This window comes from Hemiscyllium ocellatum, chromosome 4 (genome assembly GCF_020745735.1).
Source record: "Hemiscyllium ocellatum isolate sHemOce1 chromosome 4, sHemOce1.pat.X.cur, whole genome shotgun sequence".
NCBI classification, from domain to species: Eukaryota; Metazoa; Chordata; class Chondrichthyes; order Orectolobiformes; family Hemiscylliidae; genus Hemiscyllium; species Hemiscyllium ocellatum.
In genome coordinates this window covers 123,883,087-123,904,634 of record NC_083404.1, presented here as the reverse complement: position 1 = coordinate 123,904,634, position 21,548 = coordinate 123,883,087, and the positions used below count along the sequence as shown (strand labels likewise).

General features: G+C 38.6%; 1 protein-coding gene and 1 pseudogene across 1 annotated transcript in view; one reads left to right on the top strand and one right to left on the bottom strand.

Moving 5' to 3' along the window:
* The window catches only part of LOC132815084 (protein argonaute-2), a 100,206-nt gene that overhangs the window by 54,580 nt on the left and 24,078 nt on the right, over window positions 1-21,548 (bottom strand). Inside the window, exons 2-4 of the mRNA XM_060823823.1 lie at window positions 10,031-10,220; window positions 7,023-7,143; window positions 2,465-2,646 (exon numbers count right to left, since the gene is read on the bottom strand). Of these exons, the coding sequence (XP_060679806.1) occupies window positions 2,465-2,646; window positions 7,023-7,143; window positions 10,031-10,220 (493 nt within the window). The remainder of the gene's footprint in view (window positions 1-2,464; window positions 2,647-7,022; window positions 7,144-10,030; window positions 10,221-21,548) is intronic.
* LOC132815555 (U6atac minor spliceosomal RNA) lies at window positions 7,318-7,391 on the top strand (annotated as a pseudogene).

The window sequence follows — 21,548 nt, the reverse complement described above, 5'->3', positions numbered from 1 at the left end:
AATCATATGTGACCTAATTGAATGATAGTGTAGACTCATACAGCTGAAAGGCTCACTTCTGCTCATGTAAGTTCACATCGTAATAAGTATCTGATCCCTACTGATTTTTTACATGTCTCCCTACAACTCTAGTTTCTACTTCCCAAGTTCACTGGTGTGCTGTAATATAATAAACAGAAAATATGTCAGGGTATTTAAAACAAACTACGACTTCTGAGGAGCTGTTTTATGAAACTTCTGAGCTACACTCTCCGTTCACCACCTCCACCTTTAGCTTCAATGTACGCTATAAACCTAAACACCAGCACAACTGAAGATTGGAACTGACTGCAGACAAACAGGAAGTTAAGGAAAGCTGAGCAGGAAACAAGTGATGTAGACCCTAAAAAATAACAGCAGGATTGATCCAACAGGTTCACTCACCTCATTGAGTTCCACTTTGACCAACAGCAATGAGTAATGGATACCCTTCCCTAACAAACTTATGGGTCCTACATTTCTTCCTCCACACATGTACCACAGCTACAAACACATACAATGACAAATATACTCAAAATATTTAACTTTTTGGGTTATCCAAATGTCAGAGTTTAACAAATAATAACTTAATGAAGTGGGTAACTAGTGAAAATAATGAAGGAAGAAGTAGGAGTGAGAGTTAACCAGGGATACATAAATGTTAACCACAATAACAATTCAAGGAAATTTAATTTGCAGAAGATGCCAAGGTAGAATGGCTTGGGGGTGCAGGACGCAGCCAAGTTCCTACAAAGGAATTTAGACTCAGACTAAGGACAAATGCAAGATACAGCATGTTAAAGTCTGGTTGAAGATTTGTAGCTCGGGTGTCCGTTGTTGTGGTTCTGTTCCCCGAGCTGGAAGTTTTTGCTGCAAACGTTTCGTTCCCTGGCTAGGGAACATCATCAGTGCTATTGGAGCCTCCTGTGAAGCGCTGCTTTGATGTTTCTTCCGGTATTTATAGTGGTTTGTTCTTGCCGCTTCCGGGTGTCAGTTTCAGCTGTAGTAGTTTGTATGTGGGTTCGAGGTTGATGTGTCTGTTGATGGATCTTCTTGCCGTTTCCGGGTGTCAGCTTCAGCTGTAGTGGTTTGTATATGGGGTCCAGGTCTATGTGTCTGTTAATGGAGTTTGTGGATGAATGCCATGCCTCTAGGAATTCCCTGGCTGTTCTCTGTCTGGCTTGTCCTATGATGGTAGTGTTTTCCCAGTCAAATTCATGTTCCTGGTTGTCTGAGTGTATGGCTACTAGGGATAGCTGGTCGTGTCGTTTTGTGGCTAGCTGATGTTCATGGATGCGGATTGTTAGCTGTCTTCCTGTTTGTCCTATATAGTGCTTTGTGCAGTCCTTACCATGCTATATAGGACAAACAGGAAGACAGCTAACAATCCGCATCCATGAACATCAGCTAGCCACAAACCAACCTGTCCTTAAAACTGATTTTCCGAAGTGACAAACGTCTAGAAGGCCTTTGCCTTTCCTTTAGGAACTAGTCAATGAGTAATCAAGAGCAACTAGCTGGGTCAAGGAAGGTTAGAATATTTCTGATTATATCAATGGCTACTGTGGGAGATAGTGCATATGGCATACTCTTAGTCTTTATTGAATACCACCCTTTTCAGGACAATTATTCGTTGAACTTGATCAATTATTTCCATTTGAAGGAAAGCTGCTGGCTCTAATTGACCTGTCACTCACCAGTGTGCGGTGGCTATATCATAAAATCCACTGACTGCATCATGTCATGGTCACACCACACCTGAAGTATAATTACGGTCACAAACACAATGGGAGGCTTACACACATCCTACAAGAAATGTAGAGTGTATCACAAGGTTGATCCTTGCTGCAAGAGCAAAGGATGATAAGGAATGAGTTGATCAAGTTGGCAAAGAGGTATGCATCATCGAGAACCTCAGAATAGCAGAAAAACAACCCAGAACATGGAACTCCCTGGTATTTCTAAAAGAAGGAAAACTGGTGTTATTGAAATTCTGGGATAGACATTAGGAAGTATTACTTTATGTCGAATGGGGTCAATTGCTGGAATAAATAGTCAAGAAAGATGAGAATCCAGAGACAATCCAAATTCTCAAAGCTGAAGTCGATGATAGATGGAATATCTTATTTCAATGAGGTCTAAATTGAGTGACTGCAAACATATGGTTAAATGCTACATAACAGAATTCGTGAAATTCCCAGGCAGTGGTGAACAAGTTAAAATAATTTTCTTTAGTCAGTAATCCTTGAAAGAACCATAATTACTTGTTAAAGTTGGTAATAGAACATTAAAAAAGAGATTGGTTTGTGGAATGATGCACCAGTAAGATACATCATTCGTGATTTTGTAACAGAAGTACTGGTTTCCTTTTACTACACATCCAAAAAGTCACATGCAAAGTTTATCTACTAAATGCCACATTTAGTCACTAGATGGCTCTTCTCACCTCATGGAGGGCAGATGTCTCATCACTACATCTAGTGCTTGAATAGATTCAAAAGGAATAGCTGGGAGACGACCTGAAAGTGCATCATGCAGGGCTTGGAGACTGACACATGCCACCCACTTTATCACCACCTTAAAGATTCTGTCCTTTCCTTCCCCTGGCAGAGTTACCTCTAGCTCCACCTATTTAAAAGAAAAAAATCAAATGCTGAACATGGATGAACAAGACAATAAAAACTACAACAAATCTAGGAGCAAAAATACCTATTCATAAGGCACATCACCAGAATCCATATTAAAATAATAACAGCAGTAATCAATTTTAAGTAGCAAGTACTGTGGTGATAATAAAAACAAATTATGATTAATAATCTTCAGTAGATAGTCACAATGGGAATTGAAGGGAGTCCAACTTTGCACTTAATTCATTGCGTTTTGCATCAAAACTAGATTAACAAACTTTCAGTTATTCAAGCAAATGATTAATGCAATATAGTCATATTAATCATGCTAAGCTACTTATAAAAATGTATTTAATAGGATTAAAAGGATAGTGCAATGGGCATTTTCCTTTGTTTATTTACTTAGGGCGTGTCAGTTCGCTCACTGGGTTAGAACTCATTTCCAGTTACTACGTGCCCTCAAGGAGGCAACGGTCAGTCTTCTGGAACTGCTCCAGTCCATACAAACAAAATTCAGCTAGCTGCTACTTGCTGGTGTGTTGGGAAACAACAGCACAAATTTATTGGGCAAGTGAAGAGCATATGGGGTTATTTTATTTTAACTTGGTGTTGTGCTAATTTGAACTGTAAAGCCTGAGTACACCAAGTGTAGAGAAAGTAGATTAAATAACTTTCCAAAGGAATTTCTAATTATACTGTGTGTTTAACATAACAGATCACCACGAGTCATATCACTGGAATTTTTTTAATCTAGACCAAGGTTCATATGTGGTGATCAAAGATTCCAGTTTTGCTTGGTGTTCTGGATTTTCATTAAACCTTGTGGAGTTTGGAAAATTTCCTCAAAATATTTGAAACACCACAAAATTTTTTGAGCTTTCACATTTATTTTTAAAGTGAAATGAGATCTAATTGAATTTAGGTTTGAGCACATGAACTTGGTTCTGGGCCTTGCCCTATAGTCAATGCAACATACTGCCCTGTCCTACAGCATGATGCTGCATTTCTGGATAACGTGTAACAATCACTTCAGGATGAGCAGGCAGAAAATGGGCAGCAGGTAGAGGTTGTTTGATTTGTTTATACCTACAGCACATAGCTTCTCAGGTCTTGTTGTGGAATCAACTTTGAAAAGAAGGGCACCAAAGTACGGTCACTACTTATTTCAGTGTTATGCTGATAAAAGCAGAGGAAGTGCTACACACAAACAGTATTAGCCCACTTTCACTCAAAGACTGATCAGCCCATTTAGAAGAGCATGTTAAGTCAGGTGACCAAAAGTCTGGTAGATGCACGATTTAATAACTTCTTTAAAGCAAGTAAGCAGAGGTAGAGAAAGGGACATATTTAGGGATGTGTTATGACTGCATGGTTTTTATATATCGCTTATGTTTTAAACTATTCTGTTTAATTCAAGGTAAAACAGAATAATGCGTATTCTACACAGTAGGAAATACAGATGCTTTTGTTAACAGATGTTTCAGCAGGAGAAATGGAAGCTCATTCCTCCCAAGCTGAAGAGATGGGACCTGCAGAAAGTTAAGGATATGGAAAATTTATCCCCACATGGTCTTGAAAAGGAACCGTCAGAACATGCTACCAGAAATCGATTGGATAATTCTGAGAAAATGGAGGGAACAGACATCTAATGTTATACCTTCACAAGGGAGATGAAAGCCCATTCAAATTTGGAAACAGTCTACAATACATGAGATATAAAAGCATAAATGTTATGTAAGGCTTTCAATCATGTTTACATGTTTAAGGAGGGTTACCTTTTCTGTATTGTTGTAGTAACTACCTATGATGCAATGTTTAGTTGATATTGATTGAGTCTGCTTTCTTACTTTACAAGTTTAACAAAGGGAAATCCTTCAAGGTGATCCTGTAGTTGGTCACTGGGTATTGTAAACTGAAGGCACAGCCACCAAGAGCGGAATAATTAAAATCGGAGATGTTTAAGAAGCTAGAATTAGACAAGCACAGATGTTGGAGAACAGATTACAGGGATGGAGAGGGATAATGTTATGGAGGGATCTGAAAACAAGGATGGAAATTTTACAGCAACCTAAAATAAAAAAGATGCTTTCCCCAGCAATATGGATTGAAGGCCAAAATGCAGGGGATAGCCCAGAAATCCTATTTTTTCAGCTATCATGCTGCTATTCATAAGAGTTTCCTGTTACCATGTTACAATTCAAACTTAAACTCTGCAATACTTCAAGCATATATAAAAGCTCTACGTAAATGTAAGCATCTACTTTTGAAAGATTGCAAAGTGGGACAGAATGCTGGAGAAACTCAGGTCTGGCAACATCTGTGGAGACAGAAACAGAGTTAGCATTTCGAATGGTATGTAACTCCTTCAGAATTCTTGAAGAGTCTTACTGGATACAAAATGTTCACTGTTTTTCTCTCTACACATGCTGCAAGACCTGTGTTTCTCGAGTATTCTGCTTTTGTTTCAGATTTTCAGCACTAACAGTACTTTGCTTTTTTAGATTAGATTAGATTCCCTCCAATGTTGCAAAAGACCCTTCAGCCCAACCAGTCCACACCGACCCCCCCCCCAAAGAGTAACCCACCCAAACCCATTTTCCTCTGAATAATGCATCTAACACTATGGACAATTTTAGCATGAACAATTCACCTGACCTGCACAACTTTGGACTGTGGGAGGAAACTGGAGCACCCAGAGGAAACCCACACAGACACGGAGAGAACGTGCAAACTCCACAAAGTCACCCGAGGCTGGAATCGAACCTGAGACCTGGTGCTGTGAGGCAGCAGTGCTAACCACTGAGCCACTGCGCTGCCCACTGTTTAAAGTTAAAGTGGGAAGCTGGCCAGAAATCCTTGGCTCCATTTCAAATCCCACAGAGACTTATGCACAAATATTTCTGTTGGCTTTACAACTAGCAATCATGATTTCAGCTGCCTACACCTCATGCTTTAGAGTTCCCTCAACCCTCTCTCAATCACTCTTCACCTTCTTTAGACACCGCAACCTCATCTTTAACCAAGTCCACATGATTACTATTCCATGTGATTGCTTCGTTATTTCAGAGACACTCCTGTCAAGAACCTTGAGATGTTTGACTATATCAAAAGGTGCTGTATAAAAGCAGTTAGTTTCAGTACAGCCACTGAGCGACAACTGGCACTTAAAATTCTCAATATCTTCCCCTTGTATCATAATCTGTATAAAGACTGATTTAAAAAAAATAAATTCAGACTTAAAGTTTATAGCTGAACTGATGACATGATTTCATATTTTAAGATGCTTGCTGTGACAGACTAAACGCATTATCAACTAAACACTACTTCTGTTGAAAATTCAATACTTTAACGTCCAGAATAGCATTAATAACACAATCAAAATAACTATCAGAATTACATTCTGCTGCCCTCTCAGTTTACATTCAATTTATGCAGAAGCCATCCAAAATGAAGCTTGGGTCTAACAGTCTGCTTCCCATCTTTTCTTTTCCCAGGTTGGAAACTTAACTCCAGAACTGTCTTTCATTGGCAAAATCTCCAGGCAAAGTTGCACATCGAACAAAAGCTAAGGAAATCATTCAACTTCATTCTAACATAAATTTTGCCTTTCCAATCAGAGTGTGAGCTCCCACACATATTCCTACAAGGTCATACTGCATGTATTTTCTTACTCTCACCACCAGAAGTTGGCAGGCAAACCTTGTCTGAAAGCTGAAGGATATCTTAGAAATTCTTCCCCTCTCAGCATCATATTGAATTGCAGCCTAAATAATATGACCATTGTCTCCAGTTGAAATTCTGATTAGTTACCCTTCAGACCCCAACTCTCTCATCTCAGAAGTATTGGTTGGAGGAGCAAACTCAAGGACGAAATGGCTTATTCCTAATTCATATTTTTGTATTACGACCTTGTACCTTTTTCCCCAATGAAACATCTACGGTCCATACATTTTGTAACAATAAACCACCAGGCTTGCTGACAAGGCAGACTTCAAAACAAGTTACATTCCCCCTTTCATTTCATCTTAAAGACTTCTCCAAAATATGACAATTTATAAATCTCAATTGTAGCAGCTGATAATCTAATAGAAGAAACGCTAAAATCTGTATAAGGTAATAATTTACCTCAGCTCCTAATAGCAATCACCTCCCTCCCCTCTAACAATGGGGGTACACAATCTTCACGCAATATTGTTCAAATTTAGAGGATATGGAACTTTTTGAATAGAAACCACTAATGTTTATATTTGGGGGGGGGGGGGAACTATGACAATAGAAAAGCAACACTAACTTTTCCCACAATTGTACATATTAAACACAATGTTCGTGCTGACCTAATTAATTCAACTGTTAATTACATGAAATAACCCTACTCACCCTGTCTCGCCCTATTGGTAGAGGCATTGCTGTATAGAGGTTCTTCCTTCCATCAAACACTGGCTTCCGATCACCAAAGATCTGATTTTTAAAATGCTGAACCATGTGTTCAACAATTTCTCTAAAAAAAAACAAAACAATTATTTCATTTCACAGCTGATTGGATAAAGACAATACTTATCCATGCATTCAAAATGATACTTTTCAAGCTGTTTCAATTTACTTCTATTGTAAAAGCTTAATTAAAATGTCTTCCCGTCAGTGTATTTTTTTAAATTCACTGAAATTGCACTTGGTGTTGTATGACAGGTTAGCACTCTCGTTGATAAGGATGGAAGTGGTCCTAGTGGCCTTATAAAAGGATCTTCTTGAAGCACAGTGGTAGCATCCCTACCCTGACTAGTTCAAGTCCCATTGGCTCCAGAGTTGTGTAATAACATCGCTGCATAAGTTGATTAGAAAAAGAGACTAATGCATTTTTCAGAATCATGTATATACAATATGGAATTATACATTATACATCACAAAATAACTTTACACAACAAATTATTATTGAAAAGTAATGACCCATCAAGCTAAACAATGGCTTAAGAATCATAGGTACCTAGATTTAAGTTTTGTTTCCATCTGTTTATAATATTGAAAAAAATAATTCCAGCTAAGAGGTCCCATTATTTGATCAAGTTCCTTGAAAGTGGAGTCGCAGGTAGATTAGTAAGTGCAGAAGACAGTTCGTACACTTTCCTTTATTGATTAAAGCACTGACTATAGGAGTTCCGAAGTCTATTTGCGGCTAGACAGGACATTGGTTAGGCCACTTTTGTGTAGAATTCTGGTCTCCCTCCTATAGGAAGGATGTGGTGAATTTTGAAAGGTTTCAGACAAGATTTAGAAGGATGTTGCCAGGGTTGGAGGGTTTGAGCTTTAGGGAGAGACTGAATAGGTTTGGGCTGTTTTCGCTGGAGCGTCGGAGGCTGAGAGGGTGACCTTATCGAGGTTTGTAAAATCATGAGGCATGGATAGGATAAATAGACAAAGTCTTTTCCCTGGAGTGGGGAAGTCCAGAACTAGAGGGTATAGGTTTAGGGTGAGACGGGAAAGATATAAAGGAGACCTAAGGGGCAGAGGATGGTGCGTGTATGGAATGAGATGCCAGAGAAAGTGGAGGAGGCTGGTACAATTACAGCATTTAAAAGGCATCTGGATGGGTATGTGAATAGGGAGGGTTCAGACGGATATGGGCTAAAGTGCTGACAAATGGGACTAGATTAGGTTAGGATATCTGGTTGGCATGAACGAGTTGGACTGTAGGGTCTGTTTCCGTGCTGTACACCTCTATGACTCTGACCAGACTGTAATTTATGGAAGCCATACAGCTCCAGATTTGCCTGCCACTATGCTAAGCAGCACCAAATCCATACTTCCACCATTTTTCTATTTCTTTATTCACAATGTGGTTAATGCCCACGCAAACACACTCATCCCATTTACAAGTTCCCATCATGCAAGGTGATGTTAATCTTAAAATAAGCATCATTCTGGTCACTACTTTTACACTGCTATCCCTTTTATGCAAACTAATCCACTGCCACTTGAGTTATTGCACCCGAGTAACCAATTATTCCTTTTTTTTTTAAAAAGGGACTCATAAGTGTCCTATAATTTCACTCACTGATCCACATCTCATTGTTTGGGATTAATTCCAGTTATTTGTGTAACTGTACTCCCACCCAGTTGCAAGATGACATTGGCTTGTAGCCCCGGAGTACCATGGCTGCCACCTTTATAGGGCGTAATGTATAGCACAGTGCATTTTACTGTGAAGATGCTTCATTAATATTTCTTTAAACAATTCATGCTTAAAAGAGTTGTGAATCATTCACTTTAAAATAACTTAAGGATTCACTTTAAAAAAACCTTTTAAAAAAGATGTCTTACAAGTCAGGTTTAATCTAATTGCTCGGATTTGCAAATTGGAAATCACATGTTTGAGTTTCTCCTTGTCAGAGGTTAAACTTTGTCCAAATTCATTTGAACTTCAGACAGGCTAGTCTGCTGACAAAGAAGCTACCCAGTTCATCATTTGCCTTTCTGAGAAAACCCTTATGGAACATTCAGTTTGGTAACAGAAATGCCTGATCCAGCTTTTCTCTTGAAAAGTCTCTGAACGAACTGCAGTGGCAAAGATCCAAGCGACAACTATTTGTGTTAATGACACCTGCCTGTGTGCCAGGATGCCAACTAAAAGACACTTGAACATCTCTTACCTTTTCTTTTTTTCTTCAAAAATTAATTATTGGCCAAAGTGCTTTTTTTGTTTCCAAAGATCTCTGCAGATTTTTTTTAAAATGGTGTGTATACTTGCATGCCTGTGGGATTTATTTACTTAACACTGATAAAACACACAGTTAAACAAAACATTTAAATTAATGTTGTGACCAGTGGAGTAATGAAACTAAAAAGGAAGCGTGAACTGCTCCAATCTCTACGCAGACAACTTGGACAAAGAAGTTTCAGTGAGCCTTCCCTGAACAGTGTGCATGGAGAACTTGACTGAAATCAAAATTGGTATATGAAATAATTTTGCAAACTAACTTTCATATTTATAAGATGTACTGCACTATTGCAATTGAGAGCAGCAACTGAATCTTACTTTAATACCCTTATCCTGTTGACAAACTCCATTCTCAGTCACAGCGCCTCATCCCACTCCCATGGAGATGAGCAGCACCACTACTCAGTCAAAATCTACTTTATTTCAAAGAGTTGGTCACACTGCAGATATTGACTTCATACATCATATTTCTTCTATTCCTGGTGGTAAGAATTGAAACAAATTTTAATTTAAACTGGTGAACAGACTATATCTGTGGAGAATCCACTCAGAAATCATTTAATACTAAAATGGAGCTATTGACAGTTGTGAGAAACATTTGAAGGACCATTTCAGAGAAATTGTATTAAGACATAAGTGCCTTTACAAAAGGAAACTAATCATTTCACATTACCTGTTTACTCTTCTTGGGCATTTATCTGGTTTTATGTCTATATCATAATGGTAGATTTCTATTTTTGGAATGTCCACTTCAAAGAAGTTGGCCTGTAACTTGATTGGTCGACCCATAGTACCAAAATCAGGTCTCACCGGTGGTTTGAAAGTTGACAACGTCTGCACAGGTGGTGTTGGGGAAGGTAGATCTAGAAGAAAACGTATTTGTAGTAGAGTTAAAAATAGATTGAGCACATAAAACTGTAATAATTGTCATCATAAGCTTGCTGGCATCTATAACAAGATAAACAAAACTTGAATAATTCTTATCAAATCAATAATTCAGAGCTAAGCAGAAAATAATACTCATTTAGCCCACCTATGCTTGTGCCAGCATTTCATAAGAGCCATCAAGTGTCTCATTCCACTGCTCTTTCCCCACAGCCTCGCAAATTTGTCTTTTCAAGTATATATCCATTAAATTATAAAAATTTACTGGTGAATCTGCTTCTAAGCAGTGCATCCTTAGTCATAAATCTGTGTAAAAACATCGCTCTCCTAGTGCTGATGTCAATTATTGAATATCTACATTTTGACAACAAGACCATAAAATATAGAAACAGAAGTAGGTCATTCAGTTCATCAAGACTGCTCCATGGTTCAATGAGATCATGACTCATCAGACAATCCTGAAACCACTTTCATGTCTCTGATTAAACATATGTCTCAGCCTTGATTAGAGTCTCCACAGCCCTCTGTGATAAAGAATTTCACAGATTCACCCCCTTCACCCTCCTCATCTCTGACCTAACTAGGCAACCCCTTAATCAGACAGTGTGTTTTGGTCCTTGACTCTCCCAAGGGCAAACCCCAAATAGATTTATATATTTCAATAAAAGTTTCCGTCAGTCTTCTAAGCTCCAAAGGTACAGGCCCAGCATGGTCATCCTCTCCTCATAAAAAATTCCTCCATACCCAGAATCAATCCACTGAACCTTCTGCAAAATCTCTCAAAATGCCAATCTGACTTTCCTTAGATAAAGATAGCCAAAACTGTTCACAATATTGTAGATGTAGTCAACTAGGATATTTTATAGTTTTAGCAAGATGTCTCTATTTTTATAAAACAAAGAACTGCAGATATTGGAGATCTGAAACAAAACAAAACAAAGCAGGTCTGGCACCACCAGTAGAAAGTAGTTTCTAAGCAAGTCTGATGGTATTTGTAGAAAGAGAAACAGAGTTAACAAAATGATACAGTGATAAAGGGTCACTGGGCTCAGAACATTAACTCTCTTCCTCCTTCTATTGGTTCTGCTAGATCTGTGTAATTTTATTAGATTAGATTGGATTCCCGATAGTGTGGAAACACGTCCATACCGACCCTCCAGCCCAACACGTCCATACTGACCCTCCAAAGAGAAACTCCCGCTCAGACCCGTTACCCTACCCTATCTTTACCTCTGACTAACACACCTAACACTATGGGCAATTTAGCACGGTCAATTCAGCTGACTTGCACATCTTTGGATTGTGGGATGAAACCGGAGCACCCAGAGAAAACCTACACAGACACGGGGAGAATGTGCAAACTCCACGCAGACAGTCGCCAGAGGCTGGAATTGAACCCGGGTCCCTGGCACTGTGAGGCAGCAGTGCCAACCACTGAGCCACTGTGCCGCTGCAATAAAAAAATCAAATTGCTGGAAAAACTCAGCAGGTCTGGCATCTGTGGAGAGAAATCAGAGTTAACTTTTCGGGTTGAGTGACCCTTTTCTGAGGAAGAGTTACAACGCAAAACGTTGACACTAATTTCTCTCTATAGGTGCTGCCAGACCTGCTGAGCTTTTCCAGCAATTTCTATTTATGTTTCTGATTTATAGCATCTGCAGTTCTTTCAGTTTCTATTTAGTTTCTCCAGCACTGTTTCTGTTCCTTTTTTTTAAAAGCAGTCTTTTCCCCTTCAAATAAAGACCAACAGTCTATTTCCTTCCCTGTTACCTGCTGAACTTGTATGTTAGCTTTTTGAGATTTACATAAAGGACCCCAATCAGCTCTTCTATTCTTCCTGCCTAAGTGCATAATCTCACATTTTCACACATTATATTCCACCTGCAAAGTTTTTGCTCACTTGCTTAATCTGTCTATATACCTCTAAATTCTTTGCATCATCCTCATCACTTACCTTCCCACCTATTTTGTGTCATCCTTAATAGGGCATTTACAATCCTCATCCAATCATAAATATATGTTGTAAATAATTGTGGAACACTAACTCCTGTGGCACTCTACTGGCGACAGGTTACCATTCTGAAAATACCTCCTTTATTCTAACTCTGTGTTCTATTAGCTAGTCAATCCTCTATTCTTTCAAATATAGCTCTCCACACAATTCAGGGTCTCTTAGCCTTACTTGTAGTACCTTAGTGAATGCCTTTTGGAGATCCAAATATATTACATCTACTGGTTCGTAAACCTATCCTGTTACTTCCTCAAAGAATTTAACAAATTTGTCAGGCATTTCTCTTTCACCAAGTGTTGCTGACTCTACTTAATTATATTATGTTTTTCTAAATGTTCTGATATTACATCTTCTCTAACAGCTGACTGGTCTTTTTCTGAAAAAACTGTCTCCTTGCCTTATTGAATAAGGATTTCAAGATGTAAGGATACAAAAAAACAGTATCAATCTGCCAGTTAGCATAACATCTGACAATAGGGAAGTGTTATTAGAAAGGATGTAATAGCAACTCTCCTGCCAGTGAAAACAGTTACTCATTTACTCAAAATCTCTCACATGAAAATTAACATTTGATATTTAAAACTGTTAGCTGCTCCAAGGAATAGATATCTAGCTTCTGTTTACACATTGGAAGTCTCTCATTTCTAGCATTCTTCTTGTAAATCTTGTCTACAGGAACCTGAAATCCTTAAAACAGAGTGCACATAACTGAGCATAATACTCCAGTTGCAGCCTAATGAGTGTTTTCATCAACGTTTAACATAACTGCTTTGCATCCCACATCGCAATTTAAAAATCACAAATCTCATATATTCTACTGCCTTCAATAATTTGCTTTTCTGTGGTCTTCAAGAATTTGTAATTATAAACCCTTAGGAGTTTTAGGACTACATTAAAACTAAATTATTTTAGCTTTATTTCTCGGGAAACCAACTAATAGTCATATCATGAGCCTTAATACAGTACTAAAATTATACTTCTTCTGCAATTCTAACTGATCACCTACGGGCGATTTTCCCATCACCAGACCTACATACAGTATTCCCTGTCAAAGGATCTGACAAATGCAGATAGAATGATATGTCTCAACTGCTTTGAGATGCTTGTTGTATGTATCCACGGATCCGAAGAACACAGGAGAACAGGGATTAGTATTGCCTGGAAAGCCATGACTTTGAGATTCTATTCCTCACTTGACTGAAGGTTAACTGGCACACTGCATGTGGAAAATTCATCAGCTGGTAGCCTTTGATGAGAAGATGAGAATGAAAAGATGGTCCACGCTTTTTAGCATATTGCACGCACTGTCAATTTTCTTGTAGGTTTCAGAGGAATAGTTTGCGATGGCCCAGAGCTCAGTAAGTGGACATAATGACATCATCTGCACACTGATGCTCAATGATAGAGGTTGGATTTCAGTTTTGGATTAAAGGTAGGGTTGTTTGAGCACTTTTCCATCTATTATGTAGATGATGTCTATCTGTGGCTATTTTGCTGAAGAAGATGAGGTACAGTAATGTAATGAGAAAGGATGGAGAATAGGGTTTGTGCAAAGGCACAGCCTTGTCTGAATTTAGTTTTCATTGGGGCCAGACTGTGGTGGTTCTGTTGGTGAGGATCACAGCTTATACATCATTGTCAAGTAGGCGGAGAATGGTGCCCTAATTTGAGGGTGTCCAAGTTTACATTCCATAAGCCTACACGGCAGGCAGAAATAAAGATTTCTGAGGTGCCCAAAAAGGCAACATATAGCAGTTAGTGTTATTCCTTGCATTTTTTTTTAATTTTCATTATGGGGTAAGGCAGTATAACAACAAATGCAAGCCAATTTGTCCAGTATTAAACTGTTAATCACACAACACCAGCTCCACTGGGCAGAATGTGGGTCATGTGCCTGCTATCAGGCTCCCAAACCAACTGTTCTACTCAAAATTCAATCATAAGTGACTCCCAATGGGATGACAGAAATGATTTTTGGATGCCCTTAAAAGCAACAGTGTAGAAATCAAACATGCCACTGACCAGTGGAAGCCCCCGACTTGGGACCGACAAATGTAGAGATTTTATTTGAGAAGGCACAAATGCATTTTGAAACTTAGAATCAAGCAGAGGCAAAGAGCGCACAAACCTCTCAAAGTATCACTACACATGACATAGAATCATAGGATACCTACAAAGTAGTGTTGCCCCGTTCTCCACCACGCCGCCCCCCCCCACCCCACCCCACCCCACCCCAGACAAAGCAACGTGCTCAGAGAGAGAATAGTTTTATCTCCTCCATCTTTATTCTGGGCCCTGGAGGGAGAGAGAACGATCGCCCATGGGCACAGGGACATTAGTTCTCGGTCTTCTCTTTCGAACAGCAGTTTCTTAATGACTTGCATAGTTATTTTACAGGGAAGAACATCCAGATATGGTAACATACATATTGATTGGGTGAAATTACAATCAGCGAGTGTCAATAGCAAAGATTAAGTAATTTGGTGTTACACAATGAATGTTCTTAACTTTAACTGGCTTCACATAATGAACACATTTCACCTTGCGAATGTGTCACTTACTGAATGTTTCCAATATTGTTTAATGGTTCTACATAAGGAATGCCTTTCCACTTTGTTAACCCATTCCCCTTGCCTCCAGCACCCAATTATTAACTCTAAGTTCTTACCTGATGAACCCCTTGTTTCACAAAACTTAACACTTTCCCTACATACACTCTCAGTAGAAGCAGGCCATTCAGCCTATTGCGTCCTCACTAACCCCATTCCACCTCTCTATCTTATCCTTGTAACCCTGCATTTTCCATGGCTAATACACCTAGTCTGCTCATACCTGGACACTACAGAGCAATGTAGCATGGCCAATCCACCTGCATATCTTTGGTCTGTGCGAGGAAGGCAGAACACCAGGAGGAAACCCATGCAGACATGGGGAGAATGCACAAACTCCACAAATACAGCAACCCAAGGGTGGAACAGAACCTGGGTCCCAGGTGCTATGAATCAGCAGTACTAACTACAGGCACCATGCCGCAGTAATGTCTGTAGCTTGCTATCGGATTCATCAGCCACCACAGAACCCACTAGTGTAGAAACCAAGGGAGTATCTATGAAGAAACAACATCTACTGACATGTGAATTGGGACTGGAACGTGAAGAATTTAAAAGGAAAGTAAAACCTGCAGTCTATGACAAGTTTTCTGCAGTTCAAGTGATTATGAAAATTAGAAGCTAAACATTGCACTTTCCTCAACTTTCATTTGAAAAACATCTAGAATTTAGTAATATAAATAATTTTCAAGACTTACCATTATTCCTGGCTAAAATCATAAAATCTGACTGCATTTTTTGACCAAAAGTAATACCTACCAGCTAATAAAAATGAAGAACGCTAGAACAGTATAGCGTAAAAAACAAAAATACCCCACTATAAATTGTACATCATGCAATGAGTGGGCCCCTACTGCAAATGGTGATTATCTACTTCAACAGTACTCTTCACTGGTCCTTATCTAACTTAAAAAGACATGCTCCTCCGAGCAAATTCCTGCTTTGTATACAATGATAAACTAACAAGTCTAATCAAGGAAGTTAATGAATCATAAAGTGCTGGAGAAACGAAGCAGGCCCAGCAGCATCTATGGATAGAAAAGCAGACTTAATGCTTCGAATTCAGTGACCCTTCAGAACTCACTAGTCTCAAAACAAAAACTCTGCTTCTCTCTCCAAGCTGCCAGTTCTGCTTGGTTTTTTTCCAGCTCTTTCACTTTTTGTTTCAGGCGTCCAACATTGCCGTTATTTATTTTAAACTAAGGGATTAAATTGGTGTTGTTACCAGGCACCACTGCAGACAGCACAGTGTCTAGCCATTAAACTATTTATATTCTTTCTTCTTTATCGCATGACATTATGCACAATGTTATTCATTCACCTTGATATATATATATTATATATAAAGAGGTGGCCAATTCCTATGTCCAAACTTTGAATATTAACAGGGAGATGGTAGCCAATAGAAATCTAGAACATTCACTCTCTATGTGTTCCTTATAAGAAAAAGATTAATCTCTGATCAAACTTCCATTGTGGGATGGAAAAAGCAGAAGTAAATCAACAGCACAAACTAATACTGCAGAACTAGCTACATCACTAGTTTAGTCTATCTGCAGAGCAGATTTCAAAAGTACTAAACAGCAATGGAAAAACAAATGCACAAGGTCAATCTTCCATGCACTAAGTAAAAGGAGTTGTAGTCTTACCAGATCTTGGGTTGCTATAATAAAGAGAGAACTGGTGGTGGTTTAACCCGAGGGTCACCACACCTCAGGCAAGGGGAGGAGATGAGAAGGATAGTCACTTGTGGCAACCCCATTCTGTGCAAGAATTGAACCTATACAGTTGGTATTACTGTGTAACACAAATCAGTTATCCAGAGCAACAAATATTTCAAAGATGGGATCAGCAGTTTTTATATTTTACCCAACTTCTTTGCACTACTGTAACTTCCACTGGTGCTTATATCATCGCATTACAAGAAATGTTTAACTTGAATAAGGCACAATGAATCAAACATGCAACATTGGTAAGTTCACAATTGCAAGCTGGAATACTTCATCAGTACTTCAATACAAAATACAGTAGGGAATTATTTGCCAAGTACAATATTGCAAAATGGGAGGCATATGCATACTGAGGCGGAAACAATAAAGTCGCAATATTTTTTGTGTTTTTCAAGCAATTTTATATAAATACAAATTTACAGTAGAGACAAAAATTAGCTCAAAATTGTAATTCATAATGAAATCGGTGAAAGCTGGGAAAGAGAGTCATAAAATAAACTATCCAATCAGACACAACATTCCATTACGTGACATTCCAGTGTGCAGGAAACTGCATTTTATTTCTATTGAAGTAATTAAGGAAAACAAATGAAACAACAGACGTTTAGGTCGAATATAAAGAAAACCTTCCAAAACATGCTTTCACAAATATATTTCAAAACGGTTTCTCAAAGTAAAAATAGGAATGCATGAAACAGACTGAAAATCCATTAAGTTATATAAAGGCAGTTTTCAAAACATTCTCAGTTAACACTCTTCAACTTTAAAACTAGTTATTTGAACTAATAACTTGTACTGAAGTGCTTTTGGGATTTTATTATCTTCACTTCTTTTCTTTAATGAGCGGTTTTATGTTTAATAATAAGCAGGCACTGTAGTACTATTCAATTTTCTACATTTATTTAAACAATCATCTTTGTTCCAAAGCTAGATACTGTGTCTGAGAGAAATAAAGCAAACCAAAGGGAAATGTATCATTCAGCATTGAAGGAACATTTTGACATTCTGTATTTATAGCTGCTCTATTGGTTGCTTGCTGATTGTGTAGAGGCTGGCCTCTACACAATGTTAAAGTCCTAATTTAGTCTACAGTAAAATCAACTTAATGCAAGGATAGTGAGTGCTGATCCAAGCAATAGAAGAAGCAACTGTTGATGGGGACTTGTGCCACAGAAAATATTCACTTAACTGGTGGTGTGCTTTTTTAAATACTGACAATATTGTTTTCCAAGCTTGTCATGCCAAACCCAATTTGATAAGATACACACAGGCTGTTCTTGCTAGTTTGCAATCCAATTGTTCACCAAGTAGGTTAGGAAGTCACAACCAGGATCAATCTCATATTTTTGTACAACCAACTCCCAAGTATTTCCATCAGGGTCAATATGTGAATCAAGAATTGGAAATTTAATTTCTTTGGCCTCGCCCAGCCAACTATTGCAGCCCAACCATTGTCTTGGTGAACAACTGTAATTTTCCAAGCATTTGTATTAAAATATCCAGCGTAGTAAGGATGGTGGGTGAAAAGTGCGCGTGTGCATCATAAATGGAAAAAAATTCATGCTCAAAAATGACAGAGCTCCCACTTATACAGTCAGAGTAGTACAGCACGGAAACTGATCCAACCAGTCCATACCGAACATAATCCCAAGCTAAACTAGCCCCATCTGCCTGCTCCTGGTCCATATCCCTCCAAACCTTTCCTATTCATGTCCGTATACAAATGTCTTTTAAAATGTTCTAAATGCACCCGCATTCACCATTTCCTCAGGAAGACTATTCCACACACAAACCATCCTGCGTAAAAAATTTGCTTCATGTCTTTTTATAAAATCGCTCTCCTCTCACCTTAAAAATGTGTCCCCTAGTCTTGAAATCCCCTATCCTGAGGAAAGACAACTACTAGTAACATTATCTATACCTCTCATTATTTTACAAACTTCTATCAGGTCACCTCTCAACCTCCTATGCTCCAGTGAACAAAGTCCCAGCCTTTTTTTTAATAACACAAACCTTCCATACCTGGCAACATCCTGTTAAATCTCTTCTGAAACCTCTCCAGCAAAATAATAACAACATCCTTCCTAAAATTGAACCGGACCAGAATTGAGCACAGTATTCCTTAAGAGGCCTCACCAATCTCAACTTGACTTTCCAGCTCCTATACTCAAAGGACTGAGCAATGAAGGCAAGCATGCCAAATGCCTTCTTAACCTTTTGTTGATATGTGCTGCAAACTTAAAAGAATTGTGTACTTGCAGCCCTAGGTTCCTCTGTTTTATAGCACTACCCAAGGCCCTGCTATCAATTGTATAAGTCCTATCCTGGTTTATTACCAAAATGCAATACCTCACATTTATCCAGATTAAACCCCACTGCCATTTTTCAGCCCATTGACCCACTTGATCAATTCTTGTCAACAGCTATTACAATTCAGCACGGAAGCTTCATAACTTCATACAGATTCTAAAACCTGTTATGGACCAGGCCAGGTCCCCTCAAAACATTTCAAGAAAGTAGCCCAGACTCTAAATTTGCTAGTTGTTTGAAGCAGGTGTAGAGTGGATATTCCAGGAGATACAGGTAGTCAAACCACTTAGATTTAAGCAAAACAGAATTTATATTTACAAGATTACCAAATGAAACACAAACAAAAGAGAATACAGAAGAACTTGACCCATCCAAAAACCCAACAGATTATCCCAGTTTAATGATGCTGTTCCAAATACGTGCAACAACCCCCTATAAACACCTCAAACAGTCTTACAGGAGAGATGTCAGAGAGAGGGGTGGCAGCATGGAACACCCTCTTCCATGTAGCTCTTTCTTGGACCAGCAGCCTCAAACTGCTTGATTACTTTCAGCGAATAGCCCGACTTCCAAAAACGAAATCAAATTAGAGTAAAGCTAAGCTGGGAGAACTGCCATTCCCCCTTCATCGTACAAGTTTTTTTTAAACTTGAAAGCCTTTTTGCATGAAGCAGTATCTGTTAGCTATAATCAAATTAGCACTAAAACTCATCCAAGGCAGACATTTCAGAATCGCTGCTTTTATGAGCTCTCTGAAAAAAAGGGATAACATAACCTTGTTAAAGGAGTAACGCCATTAAAAGTCTAATTCACTAAATCACACATTTTTGACCTCAATAACACTGGTGAAAATAACCAGTTCACTCATTGCGTTAATGAAATTTCTTTACATCATGCAGCATTTCTTCGAAGTGGAAGAGGGGTAAAACCACACAAAATATCTAGCAGACCAAAGTTGAGAATTCATAAGACACAGTAGGCCAACACAAGATAACCAATTTATTTTATAATATGCAAGATGTTTCTGTAATTATAACTGTTTGCTCAAACAATTTTGATAATCTCTGAAACACAAACTTTTTAACTATGTCAGGCAGACAAATAGTTTTCAAAGATAATATCTAACTGCTATAGATTTTTGATTATAGTTGACATTTCAGACTTTTGTACAGCTAGTTGATCCTTCGATAATAACAGAGGTTCATTTCAATTTTTCTGATCTATAGGTACTTATTTTTGGATGAATTATCCAATTCTGGTATCACATCAATATGTATACTATAAACTCTGGATTAATTGTGCTACTTTCCTAGAAAGACAAAAACTTGTTTGCCAATCCCACAGAACCAGTTTAGAAGTTTATAAAAGCATCAATAAATTTTGATTTGCTCAGTCAGTGTCCATAGCAAAAATTAAGTTTCATGTTCCGTCCAAGACCCAGTATGAAATGGTAAAGCAAACTCATGCAGTTAGAGCATAATGCAGAGCTAAGTCACAGTGGTCTATGAATCAGATATATTTAAATCATTCTGCTCAGAGATGTTCTGACACATCTTTGGAGCAGGTGGGACACTGAAGCCAAGCCTTCTGGCTCAGAGGTAGGAACATCACCACCGCATCAGAAGACTCCAAGCCTTGTTAGATTACGAATTATCTAACTAGGCTGCTGCATATCCATAGTTAGCATGAGGCAATGCAGTTTGCCGGTCAGAGCATAAACAATAGTCAAGCTTCAGATACAGGACAACAGCTCATAGTTGAAATAGTGTATAATTAATTATTTTGTGATGAAATCCATTTGCAGCGTTGCGACAATGCAATTTTCAAGATACATTCGTCTCCAAGGCTGCGACATTCGATTGTTTCAAAACATAAGTATCACCCAATTCAGCCCCGCAATAGGAGACAGGCTTATTATAAGATTGTCATTTTGTCACTCAGGACAACTCAGAGTTACTGCAGAGGAGTTCAAATATTATGGGCAGTGAAAGAGGATGTGAGAAAAAGACAGAAAGACATTCCATATTAGGAGTGCTGTGCTGCTGGATTAGCACTTTAACTACAAAGATCCTAAATATGGGACACAGTGATGAATCAAATGTGGCTGCTGTAAGTGTTCTTGAAATAATCAGTAGTTAAATGTTAGAATCAGGACTTGGTAGTCATCCTGGGAGAGTTGAGAAAGTGGGAGAAGATGCAAGACACTCAAGGCATTTTATGCGTATGTGAGAAACATGAGAATGACGAGAACGAGGGTAGGTCTGATCAAGGACAGTAGTGGGAGATTGTGTATTGAGTCGGAAGAGATAGGAGAGGTCTTGAATGAGTACTTTTCTTCAGTATTTACGAACGAGAGTGACCGTATTGTTGAAGAGGAGAGTGTGAAACGGACTGGTAAGCTAGAAGAGATACTTGTTAGGAAGGAAGATGTGTTGGACATTTTGAACAACTTGAGGATAGACAAGTCCCCCGGGCCTGACGGGATATATCCTAGGATTATGTGGGAAGCAAGAGAGGAAATTGCAGAACCGTTGGCAATGATCTTTTCGTCTTCACTATCAACGGGAGTGATACCAGGGGACTGGAGAGTAGCGAATGTTGTGCCCCTGTTCAAAAAAGGGAATAGGGATAACCCCGGGAATTACA